Source organism: Haliotis rubra, unplaced genomic scaffold, assembly GCF_003918875.1.
Source record: "Haliotis rubra isolate DU_JTF1 unplaced genomic scaffold, ASM391887v1 Scf128, whole genome shotgun sequence".
Classification (NCBI taxonomy): domain Eukaryota; kingdom Metazoa; phylum Mollusca; class Gastropoda; order Lepetellida; family Haliotidae; genus Haliotis; species Haliotis rubra.
In genome coordinates this window covers 1828327-1852119 of record NW_025765203.1, presented here as the reverse complement: position 1 = coordinate 1852119, position 23793 = coordinate 1828327, and the positions used below count along the sequence as shown (strand labels likewise).

At 40.1% G+C, this 23793-nt stretch overlaps 1 protein-coding gene across 3 annotated transcripts; it reads left to right on the top strand.

The window, feature by feature from the left end:
* Positions 1 to 9391: 9391 nt before the first annotated feature.
* LOC124266784 (eukaryotic initiation factor 4A-I-like) lies at positions 9392 to 23117 on the top strand. 3 transcript variants are annotated; one of them, XM_046701584.1, is made up of 10 exons: positions 9392 to 9592; positions 13673 to 13829; positions 14076 to 14208; positions 15127 to 15266; positions 19444 to 19609; positions 19821 to 19930; positions 20353 to 20496; positions 20961 to 21098; positions 21820 to 21989; positions 22386 to 23117. In XM_046701584.1, the coding sequence occupies exons 1-10, from the start codon at positions 9420 to 9422 to the stop codon at positions 22528 to 22530; spliced, it is 1476 nt and encodes a 491-aa protein (XP_046557540.1). In that variant the 5' UTR covers positions 9392 to 9419; the 3' UTR covers positions 22531 to 23117. The 3 variants fall into 3 exon arrangements, with proteins under 3 accessions (XP_046557540.1, XP_046557541.1, XP_046557542.1); XM_046701585.1 differs by lacking the exon at positions 9392 to 9592 and adding an exon at positions 10590 to 10697; XM_046701586.1 differs by lacking the exon at positions 9392 to 9592 and adding an exon at positions 10689 to 10784.
* Positions 23118 to 23793: the final 676 nt, after the last annotated feature.

Here is a 23793-nt window from a genome sequence, read left to right as displayed (position 1 = left end):
CTTTGTGTACTCACTGGCTTCATCAGCTTACTGCTTAACCAATTATGGCAATTATGTTGTTTCCTTTGTCAATTACAATGTATGTAGTTTCATTGTTATACACAGTATAAATATGCAGCTCCTCCACTTCATGTATCACTCTTGCTTGACAACGGTACAAGAATCTGTATCGAAACGTCGCACTCACGAAATAAAGAAGTTGTTATCCATAAAAACTTGTTCCATATTGTACGTCTCAACTTCTAAAATGCCACTCAAACAAATGTTGATATTGATATTTTGCAGGGTAGCATGACGTGGGCTAGCAACAGTTTTACTTGACTGGCCCTCCTGACCGATGTGTATGTTGATATTGATATTTTGCAGGGTAGCATGATGCGGGCTAGCAACAGTTTTACTTGACTGGCCCTCCTGACCGATGTGTATGTTGATATTGATATTTTGCAGGGTAGCATGATGCGGGCTAGCAACAGTTTTACTTGACTGGCCCTCCTGACCGATGTGTATGTTGATATTGATATTTTGCAGGGTAGCATGATGCGGGCTAGCAACAGTTTTACTTGGCTGGCCCTCCTGACCGATGTGTATGTTGATATTGATATTTTGCAGGGTAGCATGACGTGGGCTAGCAACAGTTTTACTTGACTGGCCCTCCTGACCGATGTGTATGTTGATATTGATATTGTGCAGGGTAGCATGATGCGGGCTAGCAACAGTTTTACTTGACTGGCCCTCCTGACCGATGTGTATGTTGATATTGATATTTTGCAGGGTAGCATGATGTGGGCTAGCAACAGTTTTACTTGACTGGCCCTCCTGACCGATGTGTATGTTGATATTGATATTGTGCAGGGTAGCATGATGCGGGCTAGCAACAGTTTTACTTGACTGGCCCTCCTGACCGATGTGTATGTTGATATTGATATTGTGCAGGGTAGCATGATGCGGGCTAGCAACAGTTTTACTTGACTGGCCCTCCTGACCGATGTGTATGTTGATATTGATATTTTGCAGGGTAGCATGATGCGGGCTAGCAACAGTTTTACTTGACTGGCCCTCCTGACCGATGTGTATGTTGATATTTGATATTTTGCAGGGTGGCATGATGCGGGCTAGTTTTAACTGGTCTGACCGATGTGTATGTTGATATTGATATTGTGCAGGGTAGCATGGCGGGCTAGCAACCTCCTGACCGATGTGTATGTTGATATTGATATTTTGCAGGGTAGCATGATGCGGGCTAGCAACAGTTTTACTTGACTGGCCCTCCTGACCGATGTGTATGTTGATATTGATATTTTGCAGGGTAGCATGATGCGGGCTAGCAACAGTTTTACTTGACTGGCCCTCCTGACCGATGTGTATGTTGATATTGATATTATTGCAGGGTAGCATGATGCGGGCTAGCAACAGTTTTACTTGACTGGCCCTCCTGACCGATGTGTATGTTGATATTGATATTGTGCAGGGTAGCATGATGCGGGCTAGCAACAGTTTTACTTGACTGGCCCTCCTGACCGATGTGTATGTTGATATTGATATTTTGCAGGGTAGCATGATGCGGGCTAGCAGTTTACTTGACTGGCCCTCCTGAACGAGATATTTATTGTTGTAGCTGGCGGGCTAGCAACAGTGTTCCTGACCGACCGATGTGTATGTTGATATTGATATTTTGCAGGGTAGCATGATGCGGGCTAGCAACAGTTTTACTTGGCTGGCCCTCCTGACCGATGTGTATGTTGATATTGATATTTTGCAGGGTAGCATGATGTAGGCTAGCAACGATGTGTATGTTGATTTATTTGCACTGGCCCTCCTGACCGATGTGTATGTTGATATTGATATTGTGCAGGGTAGTATGGTGTAGGCTAGCAACAGCATGATGTGGGCTAGCAACAGTTTTACTTGGCTGGCCCTCCTGGCCAGTGGCGTTTCAAAATTAATTCATACATTGTCTGAAAAAAGCATTCAGGGCAGAGAAGAAAAGAGTGGAAACACAGAAAAACTACGGACAGAGTTACCGAGATATCACAAGGGTATCCTTACCCAAATCTGTACATAATAACACACGGTAAGGGTTCAACGCCATTAACGATCGTGTAATCTAGAGAGTGGCCACTACGGGTTTAAAGGGCCACTGATCCAGAGCAATTTCCGTGGACTGGTTGTTGCTTTTGTTATTGTTTTTCTCCCGTGAATACCCGGATGATATCCCAGAATTCATGACTGGTTCGTTACCTCTGCTGCGCCACCCTCATGTGCAATTGATAATATAAGTATATACTGATCAACAAAGATGAAGTCTTTTTTACTCGATAATATTTCCATCTTATGTTGATTTTGTTGTAACATTATGTAGACTGTGATGAATAATTTGGTTTCTTATAAAAAACAAATTCACTTTGATAAAAATGCTGATTTTGATGTAAAATTTTGATTTCATTGTAATGTTGACTTTATAAAAATGTTACCGTAAATGGATGTAGAATTTGATTTAAGAAATAGTTTGACCGTGAATTTGGTGAGAAGCCTGATATAATATCATTGTTTTGAAAGTAAGGCTAACTAAGTACATGGGGAGTCTTGGGAAGAGTAGTGAGCTTGGGTTCACTACTAGTCAATCTGAATGTTGTATTAAATGGCATTATTTTGATAACAAATGAAAACATTTTGAAGTTTAACCATCTGCCAGTGGTAAAACTCGTTAGGACTGAAATAACGAAGTCAATGTACGTCTTTATATTATGTCTTATAATTGCAATTAGTTTATTATCATATTTGTATGCATTTTGAAACACTTAGTGAATATAGATTGCCAACGTGAATCATATTTCACAACAACAAAAAACTGATTCTGTTGAATGCCATAACAAATAAATAAAAAGAAAATGCAAATATTAAAAGTAAAACAGACTAAAGTGAAAGCAACAATATCAGGCTATTACATTGTTCGGGGAATGTATCCATCAATATCCACATAAAGGAATGAGATGCCATTCATCTGCGGCTGACAATGTATCCTGTTCCATGTCATGTGTCTTTTAACAGTCTAATATACGAAAAAGTGATCTATCGTTTCAGGTCCTCATTGGCCACCCAAGACATCACACCTGGCAACTTATTGCATGATGTCTGTAACTCAGCTGATAATTCCTCTTGCTGCACTTCCATGCGCATATTACATAAGATGTAATACATTTGCCACATCAGACCTCAATTTATAATGATGAGTATTTACTCCAGACACAAGAAATGCCAAATGGGAACCTTTGTCGGGTAATCTGAGTGGGGTTATCGCTAATTATACCTGTTATAAATTAGCGAAGTTGCGCTGGGAACGAACCAAGTCACTGTGCGTTGGAGCATGACGAGGCACACGTTAATTAGTACAAATGGTAAAGAAAGCAAGCGAGTGACCTATCCCTGTTCAGAGTATCCCTGGTTTAACGTGGCTGTCAGCAATAGTTCATCTGAATCAGGGTGAGACTCTCTCTCTCTCTCTCTCTCTCTCTCTCTCTCTCTCTCTCTCTCTCTCTCTCTCTCTCTCTCTCTCTCTCTCTCTCTCTCTCTCTCAAACTCTCTCTCTCTCTATCTCTCTCTCTCTCTCTCTCAAATTTGAAATACTTGCATAAGCTCTACATGTACAAACTCATATCATTATCGATGAAGTATGGCCTACTTTTCAAGCACTCCAACCTTCGCACTACTTTGTCACTTCGTTAACTCAGCGCTATAAATAGTAGACGACTGCATGTCGCAATGTACATGCGCAGTACATTGACATGGTCAACCAGCTCCACGTGAACTCCACGTGGTCTTGCTGTTGTATAATGCTTGGCAGAGACCATATGTAATATCGGTAGATGTCGCTGTGCTTGGTTACAAAATGCGATTGTTATAACATACAGATCGCGGAAACCCACAACCAGCTTTGGATTCCGATTCTATATATATCATGGCCGGCCTACTTGACTTAGTTATATTACAAACACAATAGGTACACATACCAGCATATGACAGGTGGCGATTAGTGGAGCGTCATTTACAGTGCATGCAGGAGTGATGTGGATGTGTTCTGATACTGTATGAAAGTGTTCTCAGGCAGACACAGGGTCAGGAGAGAGTCGTATACGATGTTGAGACTTGTACTGTGTGACTTGCTTTGTGGACAATAAGCCCGAGAGTGAGAGACACTTCCTTGAATCTCGCAAATTCTCTAATTAACGATTTATGGCTTGTATAACGGGAGCTATGATATATTTGATAATATATGTTCGAGCAGAACTGTATACACAAGGAATACAAGCTGTAGGTCGTGTCACATATGTCATGTGAACTATGATATGTAAAAGATATGTACCATACATGTCCTCGTTATCTCATAACAGTAAAGACGCATGCGTATTACATTTGGTTCACCACGTGGTTGTGTCGTGTTGAGGGACTAAGTGTTTAGACCTACCGACCGGTGAAATGTCACTTGAGCCATGCAACTTAAACGCCATAAAAATACAAACTTGATGTTAACATTATCTGTGTGGGGTTAGTCTTTGAAAATACATAACTTTGACAGAGATAAATAACCCTACTTGCATAGAAGAGGTACCCAGAGAGATAGGAAATTCCGGGGAACCTTGGGTGAGTCTGGAGCACATAGAGAGTTTCATGGCAGAAAGCGGTGGGCGGGTGGAAAATAAATGTGGTTCAGGGACTGTCGTACAGATTATGTTGGGGTGGGGTTGTGTGTTTGGTGGGGCGTGTCTCGGGATGACGGGTGTATTTTTAGGTTAATATTGGGGTTGGGGTGTAATCACATATATGGCATATTATGAGTGAGTGAGTGAGTAAGTGCGGGGGACACAAGAAATGGGCTTCACACATTGTACCCATGTGGGGATATATTACTATTAAGTAAATGAGGGAGGAATTTAGATACTCGTTATCTTTATACGGGCTTTGTTTGTGACAGTGTTATTATGGTGGTGAATCAGATTATTCGTAATCAAAACCAGCCTTTCAGGAAATATACACCCTGTAATTACCAATGAGAATAGTGTGTGCTCCAGGTTTTATGTACACGTTTCGAAACCTCATATCAGGTTAAATTTCGACCATTTCATAACCTAGGTTTTGAAATGGTTGTTATTTAACCTGATATGAGGTTTTGAAATGGCCATTATTTATGATTCATACAACTTTGTGTTGCTATGACTGATCGTAAAATATCTCCTTATTGAAAACTTCCAATATATAGTGGCGATAACTGGCTTCGAACCCGCAACCCTTCGATCTCTTGCTTGGCGGTTTTATCCACTAGGCTACGAAGGATCGCTGTGAGGAATGAGATTGTTTGTCAGTATGAACCATGTGTTCCTCATAAGACGGGTACTGACACGGGCCTTACGCGTGCGAGGCAAGGCGTTGGCTGCCAGTCGCATCCCAGTTGACACCGGCTGTTCCATCATATGTGGGCTGTTCCATCAATGTTGTTCTGCTCAGTACATGCACAAATTGAAAATAATACACGTTTGTGTTTTACATTCATGCCGGTTCATAAGTCGGATAAATCACTCCCCCTCGGTCTTGGTCGGGATTGTAAAACCCTCGAGCAGCACGGACGGAGCTTGTAAAAGAACTCCGTCCCTGCTGCTCGAGGGTTTTACAATCCCGACCAAGACCTCGAAGTCGTGTTTTATCCTTTACTTCAAAACCTGGGTTTGGAAATGATCGGTGCAAAGACACGACAGAGGTCTACCCGATTCTGGAAGGAACCTACTTTACTGCAGAGAAAATCGGAGATAGGTTTATAAAGCACAGTACTATATGATCCTGCGACAGATATACCTACAAGCCCGTGATAAGGAACACCTTTCCTATTGTTCCATATCTCCCAGTGTTCCATCTTCTCGTAGCTCCACTTTTCCCATTATAGTTCCATCATTCCCATTGTTACTTTTTTCTCATCGGTCCATCTTTTTCATATTCCATCTTTCCCATTGTTACATCATTCCCATTCTTCCTTCTTCCCTCCGGTCACGTGGTGTCAGAACCTACTGAGGTGGAACACAGTGTCTGTCAGTAGTAGTATCTAACCTAATTGTTTTCATCCCACTGAGGTGGAACACAGTGTCTGTCAGTAGTAGTATCTAACCTAATTGTTTTCATCTACACCTGTCACAGAAAATGCAGCTGCCACAATGCACGCAGTCTATTTACGTCACCACTGCATTGTCCCGAGGCGAAATCGCTGGGTCTCATAAATCTGTCACATATTTTCGCGTGAACCAAACCAAAGAGACCATATATATAAATAATATACGACCACCTGCAGAGTGACAGTTTTTAAGGGAGCAACGGCATCGGCCGTGTTAGAGAATATCTCGTAACGATATGTGGGCATTTGCCCCGAGTGTCTTACATTAAGTAACTTATCTTTATTAGTAGTAGCTTTTCTTACTGTGCCTATATACGACTAGGGACAGTGTGTCAATTATCCAAGTATCAACGTCACTGATCCCGACCCTAACCAAAACTCTGTCCATAAAGAAAAAAATGGCAGGAACGATTGGAATTCTTTCCGCCGTTTTCACAAATAATATCCTTGTTTACATGATCCCTGAATAAAGGGGATTCTACACACGCGTTCATGGTTGTGGCGGGTGTGGTGCGCATTTCATTACTAATTTCACGAACACTGCTTGTGTACAAATATACTCAAATGACTAAGTGTACTCTCTTAACCTTACCAAAACATAAAAGTAACAAAACGCATTCTCTCAAGAAATATAAAACTGCCTTTGGATATGTGTTGCCTAGTGCTTAAAGTATTCGCTCGATTCTCCGAAAACCCGGGTTCGATTCTGTGTTGTGAGTGAGTTTAGTTTTACGCAGCCTTTGGTCATATTCCAGCAATATCACGGCGTGGGGCAGCTGGGCTTCACACATTGTACCCATGCTGGGAATTGAACCCGGTCTTCGGCGTGAAGCGCGAACGCTTAAACCACATGGCTAACCCCCCAACCCCCGTAGGCCTACTTTAGAATCAATAACGGTATGTCTAGCTAACAAGAGCGGTGGTTCGTGATGTTGCTGGAATATTACTAGAAGCGGTGTAAAAAAACTAAACTCACACACTCGTTTAACATGGGTTGTATAGTACAATGTCAGCTCTGTTTTATTGAGACACTTGTCCAACTTTCATACGTGTGTTTACAGGAACACATAGCTGATGTGCCTCGCCTTTGAGTGGCGGCCATGTTGTATTATAGCTACAGTTGGTATTGTTTCCTTATAGTTCTGATAGTGTCCTAAGTTAACCTTAACATTTGTTTTTCCTCAGATCGAGTCGAGTCAAATATGGTTGACACACGTTTGGATAACCGGACGCACGAGGTACGGATGTTCACCGATAATGTGTAACGCAGACATTTCATTAGACATCATGCTGCACGTGCAGTACGTGCAGGAGCAGAAATGGCTGGGATTCAGTTGTCTCGTGTCAATGTCATAATTGTTATGTGATTATACGATAATGTCATTATCGGGACGTGGTTCTGTTGCGCAGAAAAATGATTGGGTTCGTCTCGCACTGTTTCTATCTGTGTATGCTGTCCATGAACTGTCACGGGTTTCCTATCTGTTACGCAACTCCGGTGTGAAGGGGGCGGTGGGGTAGCCAAGTGGTTAAAGCGTCCGCTCGTCACGCTGAAGACCCAGGTTCGATTCCCCACATGGGTACAATGTGTGAAGCCCATTTCTGGTGTCCCCCGCCGTATTATTGCTAAAAGCGGCGTAAAAGGATACTCACTCATTCACCGGTGCGGTGGAGTAGCCTAGTCCCTAAAGCGTTCACTCGTAACGCTGAGGACCCAGGTTCGACTCCCCACGTGGATTACAACGTCTACAGTCCGTTTGTTGTGTTCCTGTCGTGATGTTCCAGAATAAAGCTAAAAGCGGCGTAAAACCCAACTCACTCACATTTGTAATGCCCCTACCAAAACCGGAGATTTGACCCTTATCATTTACCTATATTTGTGTTTAAATCAGACTGGGTAACGTGCTATACGATTCGCATAAATTGACCACCGGTTCAAGGATGTACAATGTATAGCTATAGAATGCGTTGTCAGGAAATACATACCAGGAAATACAAAAGATCAAGTTAATCCTCCGTTTAGATTTCGGGTGAGCATTGACCCTCACTAACCTATACATATGCGTGTGATATAAGGCGACTTCACGCAGAGAGAGATCCATAAAATATATACATATTGTATGTTGATACAAAAGTAAAAAATGGTGACACAACAAAAACGAATCTCCCGCTAACATGTTCAAGAGGTTAACATATTACAACACGAATGCCCCTCTTACATGCTTAAGAGGTTGAGATACAATACGAATTTCCCTCTTACATGTTTAAGAGGTTAAGATATCACAGCACGAATGTCCTCTTAAATGTTAAAGAGGTTGAGATACAACACGAATTTCCCTCTTGCATGTTTAGGAGGTTATGATATCACAGCACGAATTTCCCTCTTAAATGTTAAAGAGGTTGAGATACAACACGAATTTCCCTCTTAAATGTTTAAGAGGATGAGATACAACACGAATTTCCCTCTTGCATGTTTAGGAGGTTAAGATATCACAGCACGGATTTCCTCTTAAATGTTTAAAAGGTTAATATATTAGACAGTAATCGGTGTCTTCTGTCTAAACAAACCATAATTTGTCAACTACATATTTTTATTTTAATAAAAAGGTTACCTCATATCTTTCCTTCCCTCGAGGGGCGGTGGGGTAGCCTTGTGATTAAAGCGTTCGCTTGCCACGCTGAAAACCCGGGTTCGATTCCCCACATAGGCACAATGTGTGACGCCCATCTCTGGTGTCCCCCGCCGTGATGTTGCTGGAATATTGCTAAAAGCGGCGTAAAACTAAACTCACTCACTCCTTCCCTCTAACTACGACACTTTTATGTAGGTGATACAATCAACAGTAAAGTCACCATTTTTTCGAAAGCTGCTGTATGTACAGAAACGTATGTACGAAATATTGCTAAAAGAAACATAAAACAACATTAACTACAGTAGATATATGTACAACACAACTCCCGGACAACTAAGCCTGATCAATGGACCGTCTACTAGGTACGCCAACAATTTACTATATTTAACCATGATGCCTTTATGGACACTTGCCAACTCGAACTATTGATCCAGGGAGAGGTTTCGCAATTTCGCTACTAGACTATAAGCGTCCATCACGACGCCAATGGCAAGGCCCGTGTACTACTATTGCGAAAGAAGGGGCGTGGCGATATGGAAATTCTCGTATAAAAGGCGCGCAAGTAATTTCCGCACGCTACAAAACTTCCAAACAAGATTTTTACTACAAGCGAATTTGATACTCAAAATCCAATGAGTGATTGCGAATACAAAGCTTACGAGAACGAATTTTACGGATCCAGTCGTTTCGACGGACAGCAAGTAAACCGTTCAAGTAAGAATTCATCCAGTTCCCAGAAGAGGGAACAGTCTAAGGGCGACTACTCTTACTACAAAGATGGCTCGAATGGACCGGACCCGACCAGGTAATTAACATTATTATCATTGTCAGAATTATTATTATCAAAGTGATGATCATTATCATTGCCTAACACGAGATTGATATAAGGTACTAGCAAATATGAAAAATGGCCCAAAAATTATAAAGCGTTTTTTTGTATTAGAACTTTTTACTGAAAAAGACACAACAAACACAAAATGTATTTTGATTATCATATAAGTGTAAAGCTTTAAATGTAAAGCATTAGTTTATGGTGTAATGTTAATCTTTGACATATACAACCACATGTTGTACGTATAGTCCTTTTCCTTGAAAAGTCAAATTTGTATCAATTTGATTCGTTGGGATTTTTAGAATACTCAGCGTAAAGTATTTAATGTATGTTGAATCACATTGTTATCGACTATGATACAATCGATGATGTCTGATTGATCTGAATTCCTGAGTGATGTCACGAGCCGCTCCCTTATAACGCCCTTATTACACTAAGACTACAGTACACTCCATTGCCACATACTTCGATCTTTAATATACTACATCGTAAGTTATCATAGCTAATAAATAACATAAATTACTCGCCTTCATAGTTATAGATTAAAGTTGAGTTGAGTTGAGTTGTGACGTAAAACCCAACTCAACTCAACTTAACTTTAATATATAACTATGAAGGCGAGTAATTTATGTTATTTATTAGCTATGATAACTTACGATGTAGATTCATAGTAAAACTACTTCAATTATCGTTTAAAATATGTTTCATTCAACTTTTCGAACGTGAATGTTTAATTTAAATACAAAAGATACATTTTAATTCCTCCGCCTGCGAGTTTGACGTCACAGCCCTGAAATGGCGAACCCGTGGAAGACTTTTCACATTTGATATATCACTACGCGGGTAAAAATTGAGGATGTAAGGCATTTATTGAGATTTATAGATATATTTAAGGGCTCAATCGTATTCAAGGGAGCTTAAATGTTCACTTATGTGCTATTTTGAGTGTGTGAAGGACGCCGAAGGGCGAAATTGCGCAATCGCCGAGTCTTCCGCTTAGTGCTTCGGCTCGCACTCACTCTTTTCATCACGACTAGAAGAAAGAGAGCATGTCATATACTTTAGATTATCATGATCGGTAAGCAGTTGTCGTGGTTTTACGTGTATTTCAGATCTGAAACTTTGTAAATTTATTTGTCTATACCGTTGGGATGTATAACTCAAGGTGAGATCTCATATTTGATCGTACTTGCTGTTAAATCCGATCTTTTTTGACAGCAAATCGGGAAAGGGAGCCGGAAACATGGCCGCCAATTGCGCACGTGTGTGTCATAGGCGAACATATGTTATCAGGAATTTTTATGTTTTGTGTTCGCCCAGTTCATTTTCAGCATAGCCAACACATGGAGTCGAATGGAATAGTAGTCTTTCTGCCCCAAATTCTCTAGTTTGGAACAATTTGACGGCTTGATAATTGACAAAGCTTTCTTCAAAAATCAACCACTCCGAAGTGTGCCATGAACTGTCCTCGATGACACGAAGGATTAGTAACATAAATTACTCCTTCCCTGTAGTCATGTGAGTTACGTGAAATTGTTTCAGCTAGTCTACTTATGTATCTATAATAACGTCTGAAAATATTTCTTTGAAAAGCCATGTGACTTTAGCAGAAACAATGCACGAAACGCCTGTCTCAAATAGACCTGGGTTGTACCACAAGCTGACACTTATCTTGACAATATCATTCTGAATATTTCGTATTTGGGAAAGAGTTCCTTCCGTTCCCCAACCTTAACCCTAACTTAAATTTTGGACTTTTAGTCGTTTTGTGAGTTCTCTAGTAATTATTGTGTTAATAATTTTAGTATATTTCTAAATATTATTTGGGATGGGGGAGCGGGAGGAACTCTTACCCAACAATTAGTAGAGAACTCACTCAAAAATAATTCAAAGCCCAAAACTTAATTACAATGTATTGGGTCAAACCACATTGTTTTAGCTCTGTCAATCTGCGGAAGAAAGAAGTGGGCAATCATATGGGGGAACGGAAGGAACTCTTTCCCTTACCCCTGTTTTATTTTTATCATTCTATGCCTAAGAACAAATGTGTTTTTTTATCAAAACCCTGAACACCCTAACCCAAAACCTAACCCTAAAACTTCGAAATAATCATAATAAATAGAAGACATTTCAAGCGGGGGTTACAGACGGAGCTCTTACCTAAATGATATCTTGGATCCTTATGTTTTCACTCTAGTGGTTTTGCATACACTAAAAGTTTAAGTATCACCACTTTGAAGGCAATACATCAAGTTGTTTCCATCTGAAGTAGCCCTAACAACAGTATTGTGTTAATACATGTTGGAAGTAAATTTTTGCAGTGTGCTACACAGTGCCTACAAACACATGACCATGTATCAGTCAGATCATTGATCAAAATGAGAACATCTCTAAAACTGGAGACATTGTCCATAAAGAAACAACTCTTAGTATTGGCACCATTCTCATGCTTCCATTAAGTCTCTGGATGGTTGCCAAGGAAAGATTCTTCCATGCTTCAGTAAGAGCATTGTCAAGATACTGTTGGGTTGCCTGAAAGACAGGCATCATGGGAGGGCAATGCTTTTCCATATGCAATCAATGCCTTGAGGCAGTGACTGAGCCACTCTATGCAGACAAACTTCTCTTGCACTAGATCCGGGGTAGAATAGGTCTTCAGCAACCCATGCTTGCCACAAAAGGCGACTTTGCTTGTCGTAAAAGGCGACTTTGCTTGTCGTAAAAGGCGACTAACAGGATCGGATGGTCAGGCTCGCTGACTTGGTTGACACATGTCATCGGTTCCCAGTTGCACAGAACGATGCTCATGCTGTTGATCACTGGATTGTCTGGTCCAGACTCGATTATTTACAGACTGCCGACATATAGCTGGAATATTGCTGAGTGCGGCGTAAACTAAACTCACTCAGTCACTCTTGCACTAAGTAAAGCATCGGCAGTCCTGTCATGTGCTATTGCCATTAAGTGTCAAAGTGCAAAACATACTCTGGTATCTTTCTCCTTGTCTGTACCACACTTGGGGGTCACAACCTGCGAGGTCAATACAGTATATCAGTGAAAAACAATGGGGTCCAGTCCTGGTCTGTCTAATTTGTTATCTTCCACCAATTCCATACATGCCAGCCATTGATGTCTGGTCACTTGGATGGGAATGTATCCCCTCCTTGACCAGACCCTAATAGAGATGATTATACAAGTACATTTACATCATTGGTGTTACACATGAAATTTGTGGCTGCAATCACACATTTCTGCAGCCAGGAGAAACTGACAGCTCTCTGTATGGCTTAAACACCATTGACCACCTGCGTTCTGCTTGGTGGCTGATCCAAACATCTTATCAATTCTATGCCAAGCTGCTCAGTTTGGCCAACGCCAAAGACGTTGGCAACATAACTTGTTGGCCTAGATTCAAATGCTGAAGAACATTAAGTGTGACATACCAGTACAATTTAAGCCTATAGTTGGGCGGTGGGGTAGTCTAGTGGTTAAAGTGTTTGCTTGTAACTCTGAAGTCCCGGTTTTGATTCCCCACATGGGTACAATGTGTGAAGCCCATTTCTGGTGTCCCTACCGTGATGCTAAAAGCAGTGTGAAACCAAACTCACTCATTAAGCCAATAGTTTATTTCCTATATTTAGTAGACCGCCTCCGTGGTATAGTGGTTAGGCGTCCGCCCGGAAAGCGGAAGGTCGCGGGTTCGATCTCCGACCGCGTCATACCAAAGACGTTAAAATATGGTACTTGTTGGTCTCTGTCTGGCACTCGGCATTAATGGGTACAACAAGGACTGGTCGGATCGGAGTCAGTATAATGTGTCTGAGTGGGGTATTCATGCTTCACTGCGGCATGGTATCTCAGTTGGCTAACACTATAAAACCAGCTTAGGTCTGGGCTAGTACAAGCAGCCGCGCATGCACATCGTCATATGAGCGAAATATTCTTAAGCACGACGTGAAACCCAATTTCACCTCACCTGTATTTAGTAAATATTGCTGGTAGACTTGAACTGACCTCTAGTTTGTCACTCACCTGTATTTCCAACTTTTCCAGGCCTCAAACACAGGGGTCATATGATGATGAGCAGCGGGACAAGGTGGAACAGAGACAGCAGCCAAAACAAAGTGACGACAAGCGATCATTTGATGACAATCCAGATGACAAGGAAATCTCTCGAGATGCCATTCCAGACACTAACATGGTCATCGAGGTATGGTCACTTTGCAATTACCAGGTTTTCAGATGCTTGTCCAGTCTGAAGAAAAGGAATATCAGCTAAAGTAATTAATGAAGAAGTCATGTAATATGGGTATTTTGGCTGCACGTTATATTTGCCTTATGTTCGTGGGGTAAATTTTGCCTGTGATGAATAATGAAGTAGATGCTCAGGGAAATGCCTTATTCCCTGTGGTGGGATAAAGGGCTGGATGTTTTTAACATACATGGTTAATTACAGAGCAACTGGACGAGTGTTGTGGAGTCCTTCGATGACATGAAGCTGAATGAACAACTTCTAAGAGGAATCTATGCCTATGGTTTCGAAAAACCATCTGCTATCCAGCAGAGAGCTGTTATGCCTTGCATTGCAGGTAACTTGACTGTCATTTCCGTCTTATTAAACTCTGAATACCTACCTCCATGTTATATTATTTTTATCACCCTGGTGTTATCCTGCATTTAGATTCTTGAAAACATTGAAAATGCAATAACATCATACAAGTGTAACTTGGTGAAAAGAGACAGAATTTCAGTACTTCATGATAATTCTTGACAAATAACTTTTGTGTTCTTACCTTAATAACAGGCATTACAGATAAATAATTGAAATGAACGTTTGATCTTGCATTTTCGACATATTTGGCTTTAAATGCACAGAGGTACAGATAAGCTGCGTATCTGCGTAAATTACACAAATATTTGTGAAAACTCAATTCTTATTAAGTCTGTTTGTGTGCAAGTACAAGTAGGCTTGACTTTTTGTAAACACTCAATGAATATGATCTTGCATTGTAGACACAAAACTGTTGAATCATAGCTTGCGTACCAGTGCATAGATAAAATAACTGAGGTATATTCATAGATTCTATTTCAACACACGAATTTGGCAACTTGCTGTCTTTGTTATCATTTCTCATATTACAGATCAAATATGAATAACATTTAAACTTTATTATATTTTTACAATTAATGGAAAATGGCAAAATACCCTATTGAGTTTGAGTGAGGTGGGTACAATGTATTTGGTTACTTGAAGGAAAATTAGGCTACCCAATTGAGATGAACACAAGTACATAACTAAATGACCAATAAGTTATCTGTATCTCTGAATGTAGGGTTAATTGCTAAAGTATTTGCCTGTTTTTTGTTACCATGTTTTTGTATTTGTAATTTTTTTCTTGTTTGAGTGTGAAGTCCATTTCTGTTGTCCAAGTCGTGATATTGCTGGAATATTGCTTAAAGTAGCATTAAGTTAAACTGACTTGCTCATAAAGTTTAATCTGTTGCAGGCCATGATGTAATTGCGCAGGCCCAGTCGGGGACAGGCAAGACAGCCACCTTCTCTGTTGCAATCCTTCAGAGACTGGATATCTCCATTAAGTCCTGCCAGGCTCTGGTTCTTGCTCCAACCAGAGAACTCGCACAACAGGTAACTTACCAACATTTGCTCGTAAACTTAGTGTAGATGTGATCTTGTCACTCAGTTGTAAGATTCAAATCTTTTAATTGTGAGTTGTTAGATTGTAAAGTTTATGCAAATCCATCTTAGCGAAGATGACTATACTTGGGTCATGGTGGTTGGCTGTGGACTATTTTCACCTGATTTGTATCTAAGTTTGTCAGCACTGTAGCCATGCTGAGCCTATTGTAAATGTGTGACAAGCATTACTTTATGCTCTGCTCAAACATAAGTTCACACACTATTATATTAATGGAATACTGTTCAAAAAGGCATTTCAACCAACTCAATCACTACTGGCAGGAACAGCTGTCACTGATCCATTGGACACACAATTAAGTTATTTGAATGATGTCGACCTGATGAAATGGATCTGGTTGCTATATCGCCAGAGTTCGTCCTGTAAGTCTGTTAAAAATTCCTTTGACACTTGACGTCGGTGCCAAATGGTTTTGGATCATTGTAGATAGCACTTTATTTGGATATTTTAATTGTGTATTATTAGTACATTGACCAGTATAAGCTGATCTTACTAGACTTAGAGAAATTGTGCTAAGCAGTGGAATCAACCTATAAGAAGCTTCAGGCAAGTTGATAAGTCTAAGACTTCACTTCAATGTCTAGAGTAACTACAAACGTTCACTTCCCAAAAGCACCGTATTGTCTTATGACTTTGCTGGTTGTCAAGAGGAAGAAGATGAAAGCATATGACTTGGGTGAGGTGGACGTCTTGTGACTTTCATCTCAATATTGTGTGCGACACTTTAGAACAAAATTAGAAGTTTATACACTGGTGGTTTATATCAGTCGAGGTTTGTTTCCTAAAACTAAAAAATACCACTGATTCCTTGACAGTTCGACACGAAAAAGTCAAGTGACAGCATGATATCACAGAAAAATGAAAATATTCTGAGTCACCAAATTGTCAACATATTTTGTGATAACGATATCATTTGAAAAGATCTTAACTTGTGAGACTATAAATTTGACAAGCTGGATTTACTGAACATTATCATTACTGCGAGAACAGTTCTGCTTCAAATGTCATGGGCCTATAAACTAACCCACAAACATTATCATTCAATACAGGATTTTCTGTTATACGCACTGACATTAAAAATGGCCACACGCGTGTTGACCTGTGAGAATGGTCCTTTGAGTTTCATGGTGAATTCTGAACACTGTTGACCATCAGCAAGATGGTGGATTGATCAGTTTTATGGTAAATAGACCCGTCCTACTTCCGATAACTACCGTATAGTCCTATATATGACTTTGCTGGTTGTCAAGCGGAAGAATATTAAAGCATATCACTTGGGTGAGGTGGATGTCTTGTGACGTTCATCTCAATGTGGTGTGCGACACAATATAACATAATTTACACTGGTGGTTTATCAATCCCAATGCGCTTTGGGGTAGAGGTGTAACCAAAGTGATTAATGAAGCACAATGCTTTGCCTGTATTCCAAAGTAGTTGGAACGAGAAGGTTCATGTATGTCTGTATCATCAGTGGTCATTTCAGATAATACTATTCTGGTGTTTGACACTCTTTTTAAAAAACAGCACTTTATTTCCAATACAAATACGCGATACTGGCATATAATTTCACTACATACTTTTAGTTTAACATAATGACTAATCTGAGAGATACGTCTTTCGTCCCATTATAACTTTAAAGTATTTCTAAGTAACTCCGCGTAGCAATGTGTGATATGTACACACGTTCTAAAAGCTGAAGTCCATAGAGAAGGAGGTTGGTTGGAAAGACGAGACATCCCATTCAGTGATGCCTACAACTTCCTGCATGTTTCATCCAATGAATGAAACTCATGTCTGATAACTCATTGTGGTTTCATGCTAATCGTCCATGTTTTTGTCAATGAAGGGTCAAGGCAAGCACACAAAATACCAAAACACTTAACTTAAAATATTTTTCCTCAATTGCCAAAGACAGTTGATCACTTGACAGCAGTGCAAAAATCAGTCGCAGTCTGATATCATTCAGTGTATGGAAAATGAACATTCAGAAAATATGCCTGATAATGACAGCACGATGTCACAGAAAATCACAGTAAAATGAAACTGTTCCTGAAGTAAGCTCTGAGTTTTATAAGCTGCCAGTCTGAGCAGCAAAGTGATCAGAAAATTTGTCAAACTTCCCAAAAGCACCGTATTGTCCTGTGACTCTGCTGGTTGTCAAGCGGAAGAAGATTAAAGCATATGACTTGGGTGAGGTGGACGTCTTGTGACTTTCATCTCAATATTGTGTGCGACACTTTAGAACAAAATTAGAAGTTTATACACTGGTGGTTTATATCAGTCGAGGTTTGTTTCCTAAAACTCAAAAATACCACTGATTCCTTGACAGTTCAACTTGAAAAAATCAAGTGACAGCATGATATCACAGAAAAATGAAAATATTCTGAGTCACCAAATCGTCAACATGTATTTTATGATAATAACGATATAATTTAAAAAGATCTTAACTTGTAAGACTATAAATTTGACAAGCTGGATTTACTGAACATTATCATTACTGCGAGAACAGTTCTGCATCAGTTGTCCTGGACCTATAAACTAACCCACAAACATTATCATTCAATACATGATTTCCTGTTATGCGCACTGGCATTAAAAATGGCCACACGCGTGTTGACCTGTGAGAATGGTCCTTTGAGTTTCATGGTGAATTCTGAACACTACTGACCATCAGCAAGATGGTGGATTGATCAGTTTTATGGTAAATAGACCCGTCCTACTTCCGATAACTACCGTATAGTCCTATATATGTCTTTGCTGGTTGTCAAGCGGAAGAATATTAAAGCATATCACTTGGGTGAGGTGGATGTCTTGTGACGTTCATCTCAATGTGGTGTGCGACACAATATAACATAATTTACACTGGTGGTTTATCAATCCCAATGCACTTTGGGGTAGAGGTGTAACCAAAGTGATTAATGAAGCACAATGCTTTGCCTGTATTCCAAAGTAGTTAAAAACGAGTAGTTTTCAACATCAGGAGTACATACTCCATATTTTTTCACTACAGGAGTACTGGAAAACCTTAAGAGTACATTTAGAGTACTGAGTGGAATTAATGGCATATCAGTAATCTTGTGTTTCGTTTCATATATGCACCACAACATTGATAGTCTTGTGTAAACAGGTCAATAAACTAAACCAATATTTTTTTCAGATAAATACGTCTGTAAATGATTCTAAGACCATACACCATTGCTGTGGTGCGTACCTGCTACGTTTTCTAAATTATTTGATGCCGTATCGTGCATATTTTGTATCAGTACATACGCCGATACAGCCCTTATCTGGAGCCCTGAAGCTCTGAGTTTTATAAGCTGCCAGACTGAGCAGCAAAGTGATCAGAAAACTTGTCAAACTTCCCAAAAGCACCGTATTGTCCTGTGACTCTGCTGGTTGTCAAGCGGAAGAAGATTAAAGCATATGACTTGGGTGAGGTGGATGTCTTGTGACTTTCATCTCAATATTGTGTGCGACACTTTAGAACAAAAAGTTTATACACTGGTGGTTTATATCAGTCGAGGTATGTTTCCTAAAACTGAGAAAAATCGATTCCTTGACAGTTAGCAGAGCAAAAATCAAGTGACAGCATGATATCACAGAAAACTTGTAAGTCTATAAATTTGACAAGCTAGGTTTTCTGAACCCTATCATTACTGCGAGAACAGTTCTGCATCAGTTGTCCTGGACCTATAAACTAACCCACAAACATTATATTTCAATAAATGATTTCCTGTTATGCGCACTGGCATTAAAAATGGCCACACCCATGTTGATCTGTGAAAATGGTCCTTTGAGTTTAATGGTGAATTCTGAACACTGTTGACAATCAGCAAGATGGTGGACCTGTCAACTGTATGGTAAATCCATCCATTCTACTTCCGATAACTACCGTATAGTCCTATATATGACTTTGCTGGTTGTCAAGCGGAAGAACATTAAGGCATATCACTTGGGTGAGGTGGATGTCTTGTGATGTTCATCTCAATGTTGTGTGCAACAGTTACTGCTGATGCTGAAGATATTCTCGTGTCAGTGTGTCCTTGGGGTGTTTATTTCACTATTTTGAATTCAGTTTATATTCATTCATGTGTTTTTGTGCTCCAGATTCAGAAAGTGGTTGTTGCCCTCGGTGACTATCTTGGAGCCAAGTGTCATGCCTGCATTGGTGGCACAAACGTCCGTGACGACATTCGCAAACTGGAAGACGGCATCCACGTGGTCGTGGGGACACCAGGACGTGTGTTTGACATGATTAACAGGCGTGTTCTCAGTAAGTAGTTGCTTTGTAGTTTTACAATAGCTGTGAAATGATGTGAAGGAGTTCTCTGTGAAACTCAATATTTGTGTTTAAAATTAGAATTGGCAGTGATAAATATTAGTAAAGATGTTTAACATTCAAAAGGCTCAGATTTTCTAAAATTGCCCGTTGAAAGAACTTGGAATATGGTTGAGCAGTGGTTGATTATTTCTTCTGTTTGTAGATTGTAAACACATCCAGATGTTCGTTCTGGACGAGGCCGACGAGATGTTGTCCCGAGGATTCAAGGATCAAATCTACGACGTTTTCCAGTACATGAATGCCAACACCCAGGTCAGTCCTTCACACCCTCACTCACTCATAAGTGAGGTAGACAAGTCAGTTAATGGTGGGCTGCTAACTACAGATGTTTGGTGCTTGTAGGGGTTCGAAGATGTGTAAGCATCGGTTCAAAATCATTTAGCTTTTTGGGGTGAAACTTACTTTTTCAAACACAAAAATGTACATTGCGAAAAAATATGAAATACAACTCAAGTGACCAAGTATATCCAGGCAGTGTCTGGGCACAACAGTTACAATGTCTTATGCCTGATGCAGACATGTTTATGCCATACGGGTCATAATAAGACCAACTCTATAGATGGAACCTAGTTTGTAAGTGTACTATGGCTCCTGTCAACTTGCATTAAATAACCTTGGTCATCTCATCCGAAAGTCCATACGTTCCATCCTGATTGTCAGTGTTGGTGTTGTAGGTGGTGCTGCTGTCTGCCACGATGCCGGTGGAGGTGCTGGAGGTGACACAGCGGTTCATGAGGTCTCCAATCAGGATCTTGGTGAAGAAAGAGGAACTCACCTTGGAGGGTATTAAACAGTTCTACATCTCTGTAGAGAGAGAGGTGAGGCCTAGTTTTGTATAATCTGATCTCCATCCACTAGTATGATGTACATGCTGTTAGAAAATAATATGGTGGCTTTGTCAATTCTGATAGTTAACATTTCCTAGCTATGCATAAAACTCAACTTCATATGTCACCCACAGGAATATGACTAATTTCTTTCGTACTTGATCACCAATAACTGCTTTTCTGTAGTAAGTGGAGTAAACATCACTTGGTCTGGCGATCGAGTGTCGATTTCTAAATCTCAATCATCACTGTTGCATAATGTATTCCTGGTCATGGTTGCAATGATGAAGACTCTTCCACTATTCGCAGTTTCCACAGAGAGGTCCGAACCTCGAAGATGTCAATATCCTTCCTTGGATGTCTGAGCAACCTGTACTCAAATATGACTTGTAATGTAAGTTTGGTTTCTCAACATCCCAGGTTGTAGTTCTTATGAATCCTTGTTTGTTTCTCAGGAATGGAAACTGGACACCCTTTGTGATCTGTACGAGACCCTGACCATCACACAGGCCGTCATATTCTGCAATACTCGGAGGAAAGTCGACTGGCTCACGGAGAAAATGATGTCCAGAGACTTCACAGTATCTGCCTTGGTGAGTGGATTGGGTGGTTCTCAGTGACAGGATCTTTGTATCATTTTAAAAAAAATTAACTTGTACTTGACAGAGAACAGTTGCAATGATGAAGACTCTTCCACTATTCGCAGTTTCCACAGAGAGGTCCGAACCTCAAAGATGTCAATATCCTTCCTTGGATGTCTGAGCAACTGTTACATCAACTTTATTTCTTAAAATTTTCATGATCACACCACTAATCATTGGTGGGGATATATTCTTGAGACAAATGACCTTAGGGTGGATATTCTATAACCATTCCATGATTGTATGAGGGTTTTTTGGGGTGGGGGTTGTTAAAGAAAATTTTGTAACATTTGGATAATTTTACCAGGAACCAGAAGTATGAAGTCCTCTGAAAGACTTGGATGGATGATGTGTTTCTTGGATAGAATGCACTTTTGAAATATTCTAATACGTATGTGATAGAAATATTCTGGACCATCTGTATGTAATACAAGGGTGAAGGGTTGTCATGATGTGTCGGAGGATGCCACCTCAAGAATCGTGAAACAACTTATACAGGTTAAGCACATTATACAGGTTAATAACAGGTTGGAAAGGTGGTACCCTAACTATATGGAACTTGTAAAACGTCAGGACTGTTTGTGATAGAACTATCATGACCCGTGTGTTTCATGGTGTGGTTTTTCATTTTCTGTCTCAACACTGCAGTAAAACGTCCTCTGCTCTGTTTCAGCATGGCGACCTGGATCAGAAGGAACGTGATGTCATTATGCGGGAGTTCCGCACAGGATCAAGCCGAGTGCTGATCACCACCGACTTGCTTGCCAGGGGCATTGATGTCCAGCAAGTGTCGCTCGTCATAAACTATGATCTGCCCGCCAACAGAGAAAACTACATTCATAGGTGAGTACATCTCGCTTAAACCTGGCTGTGGTTTTGCTGTTTTCATCTCTTCTGAAAAGTTTAGATGGAACATTATATTCATGATCACAGTAAAACGGTCTCTTTATTATGATGATATCTGATGTGATCTCGAGGATGTTGATAAAGTGTTATATTTTTTCAGCCACACAACTAGGGCTCGTTTGTATTTGTTTAGTGAGAGATGAATATTTCTGCATGTAACTGTCGGGTATCATGTTTTGGCTCCATTTGAAATTGCTCTGCCTTCTACATCATACTTTTCTGTAGGGGTTTAAATAATAAGATAACATTCAGACATGATAGATCTTTAAAAAAAATTCTATCACCCACACATTCCCGATACCAAAATGCAATGATTTCTCTTTATTCCCTCAGAATTGGACGAGGTGGACGATTTGGCCGAAAGGGGGTGGCCATTAACTTTGTGACAGAAGCTGATACCCGCACAATGCGGGACATCGAAACCTTCTACAACACGCAGGTTGAAGAGATGCCTATGAATGTTGCTGACCTTATTTAATTTAAGCCAAATCTAGGTTTTTCTTCACTGGTTCCGGCTGAAAAACAGGAACTAGTCACAAGGATTCTGTTTGAAAAAAATCTAAAATTGACTTAATGCATTCATTAGCTCTTATGTAATGTTTATTGTTTTCTCATGCTGACTGTCTGCAAATATGGTCACATGAGGTTATCAGCTGTCTGAAGCATCAGCCATGTTTATACCAACTAAATTATGCCTAATTATTAGCAGCACTCATTATTTTTATTACCAAATTGTTTCCTTTGTTGAGCATGTAAAAAGGCACCACAGTATCATATTTTGATATTGTGCAATACCAAGCATCTTTAAATTTTTAAAAATTACAAAAAAATAGCAATTGTCATTTGAAAAAAAATGTAAGTGAAAAAAATTCCTGTACAGAAGTTGAAATGTATCATTTTGTGTTGTTCGTCGTCCATTGCTCTGTGGTACGCGTCAAAGCCTACCTTCCTACCACCACTCATAGGGGCAGGCGGCTCATGTTGGTCCGCGCGGGATCGGGATTATCACTGTTCCAAGAAACGCGGCAAAAACATACTAGATGTATTAAAGTCATGTATTGATAATGTTGGTGTTCATTGTTTTACTTGGCAGTCTGAAGTCGGGAGAAACCAGGCAACATGGGGTCAAGTTTATCCACACACACCTGGGCTTGTGAATTTTATTAAAGTTGTCCGCACACATTAATCTGACAATGTCGTGGTTGAACTTATATCCTGATCAAAGCAAAAGCTGTAAATGTCCTCATCACTAAAGATTTAACTGATTGAAAATATGGCAGGATGAGTGTGAAATTTGTACTTGCCCTGCCCATTTCATAACGTCGGTCTCATCTTTCCTTCTTTTAAAGCACACATGGTATTTTATAACTAAATATGTCTCAAACTAAATTTGTAGTCTGGTGAAATGGGAACTGCCTTGAAAGTTTGTTGTGATTTGGACACTAATTTGGGGCTATAGGAGATAATTGGGGGTTTTAATTCTTTTAGCAACATGCATGAGGATATTAAAATTGTTAGCAATTCTCAATGGATGGTTCATGAATCGCTTTGCTCGTAGGTCAGGATTTAGGTTTTTCAGACAGTTTCTGAATCATCATTACTCTACACCCATGAAAGTGTACCTTTCCGCCATACACCTAATGTCTTCCGAAAGTCGATGTCATCTTTTAGGTCATTTTGACGTGTGGTTCATAACTTACCAGCTATTGTGTTTGCACAGTATTAGACTTGATAATTGATG

Coding starts and splice junctions, on each gene's coding strand:
- LOC124266784 (XM_046701584.1), top strand. CDS start 9,420: ATGAGTGATTGCGAATACAAAGCTTACGAGAACGAATTTTACGGATCC. Junction 15,267..19,443: donor CCAGAGAACTCGCACAACAG/GTAACTTACCAA, acceptor TTTGTGCTCCAG/ATTCAGAAAGTGGTTGTTGC. Junction 21,990..22,385: donor AGAGAAAACTACATTCATAG/GTGAGTACATCT, acceptor TTATTCCCTCAG/AATTGGACGAGGTGGACGAT.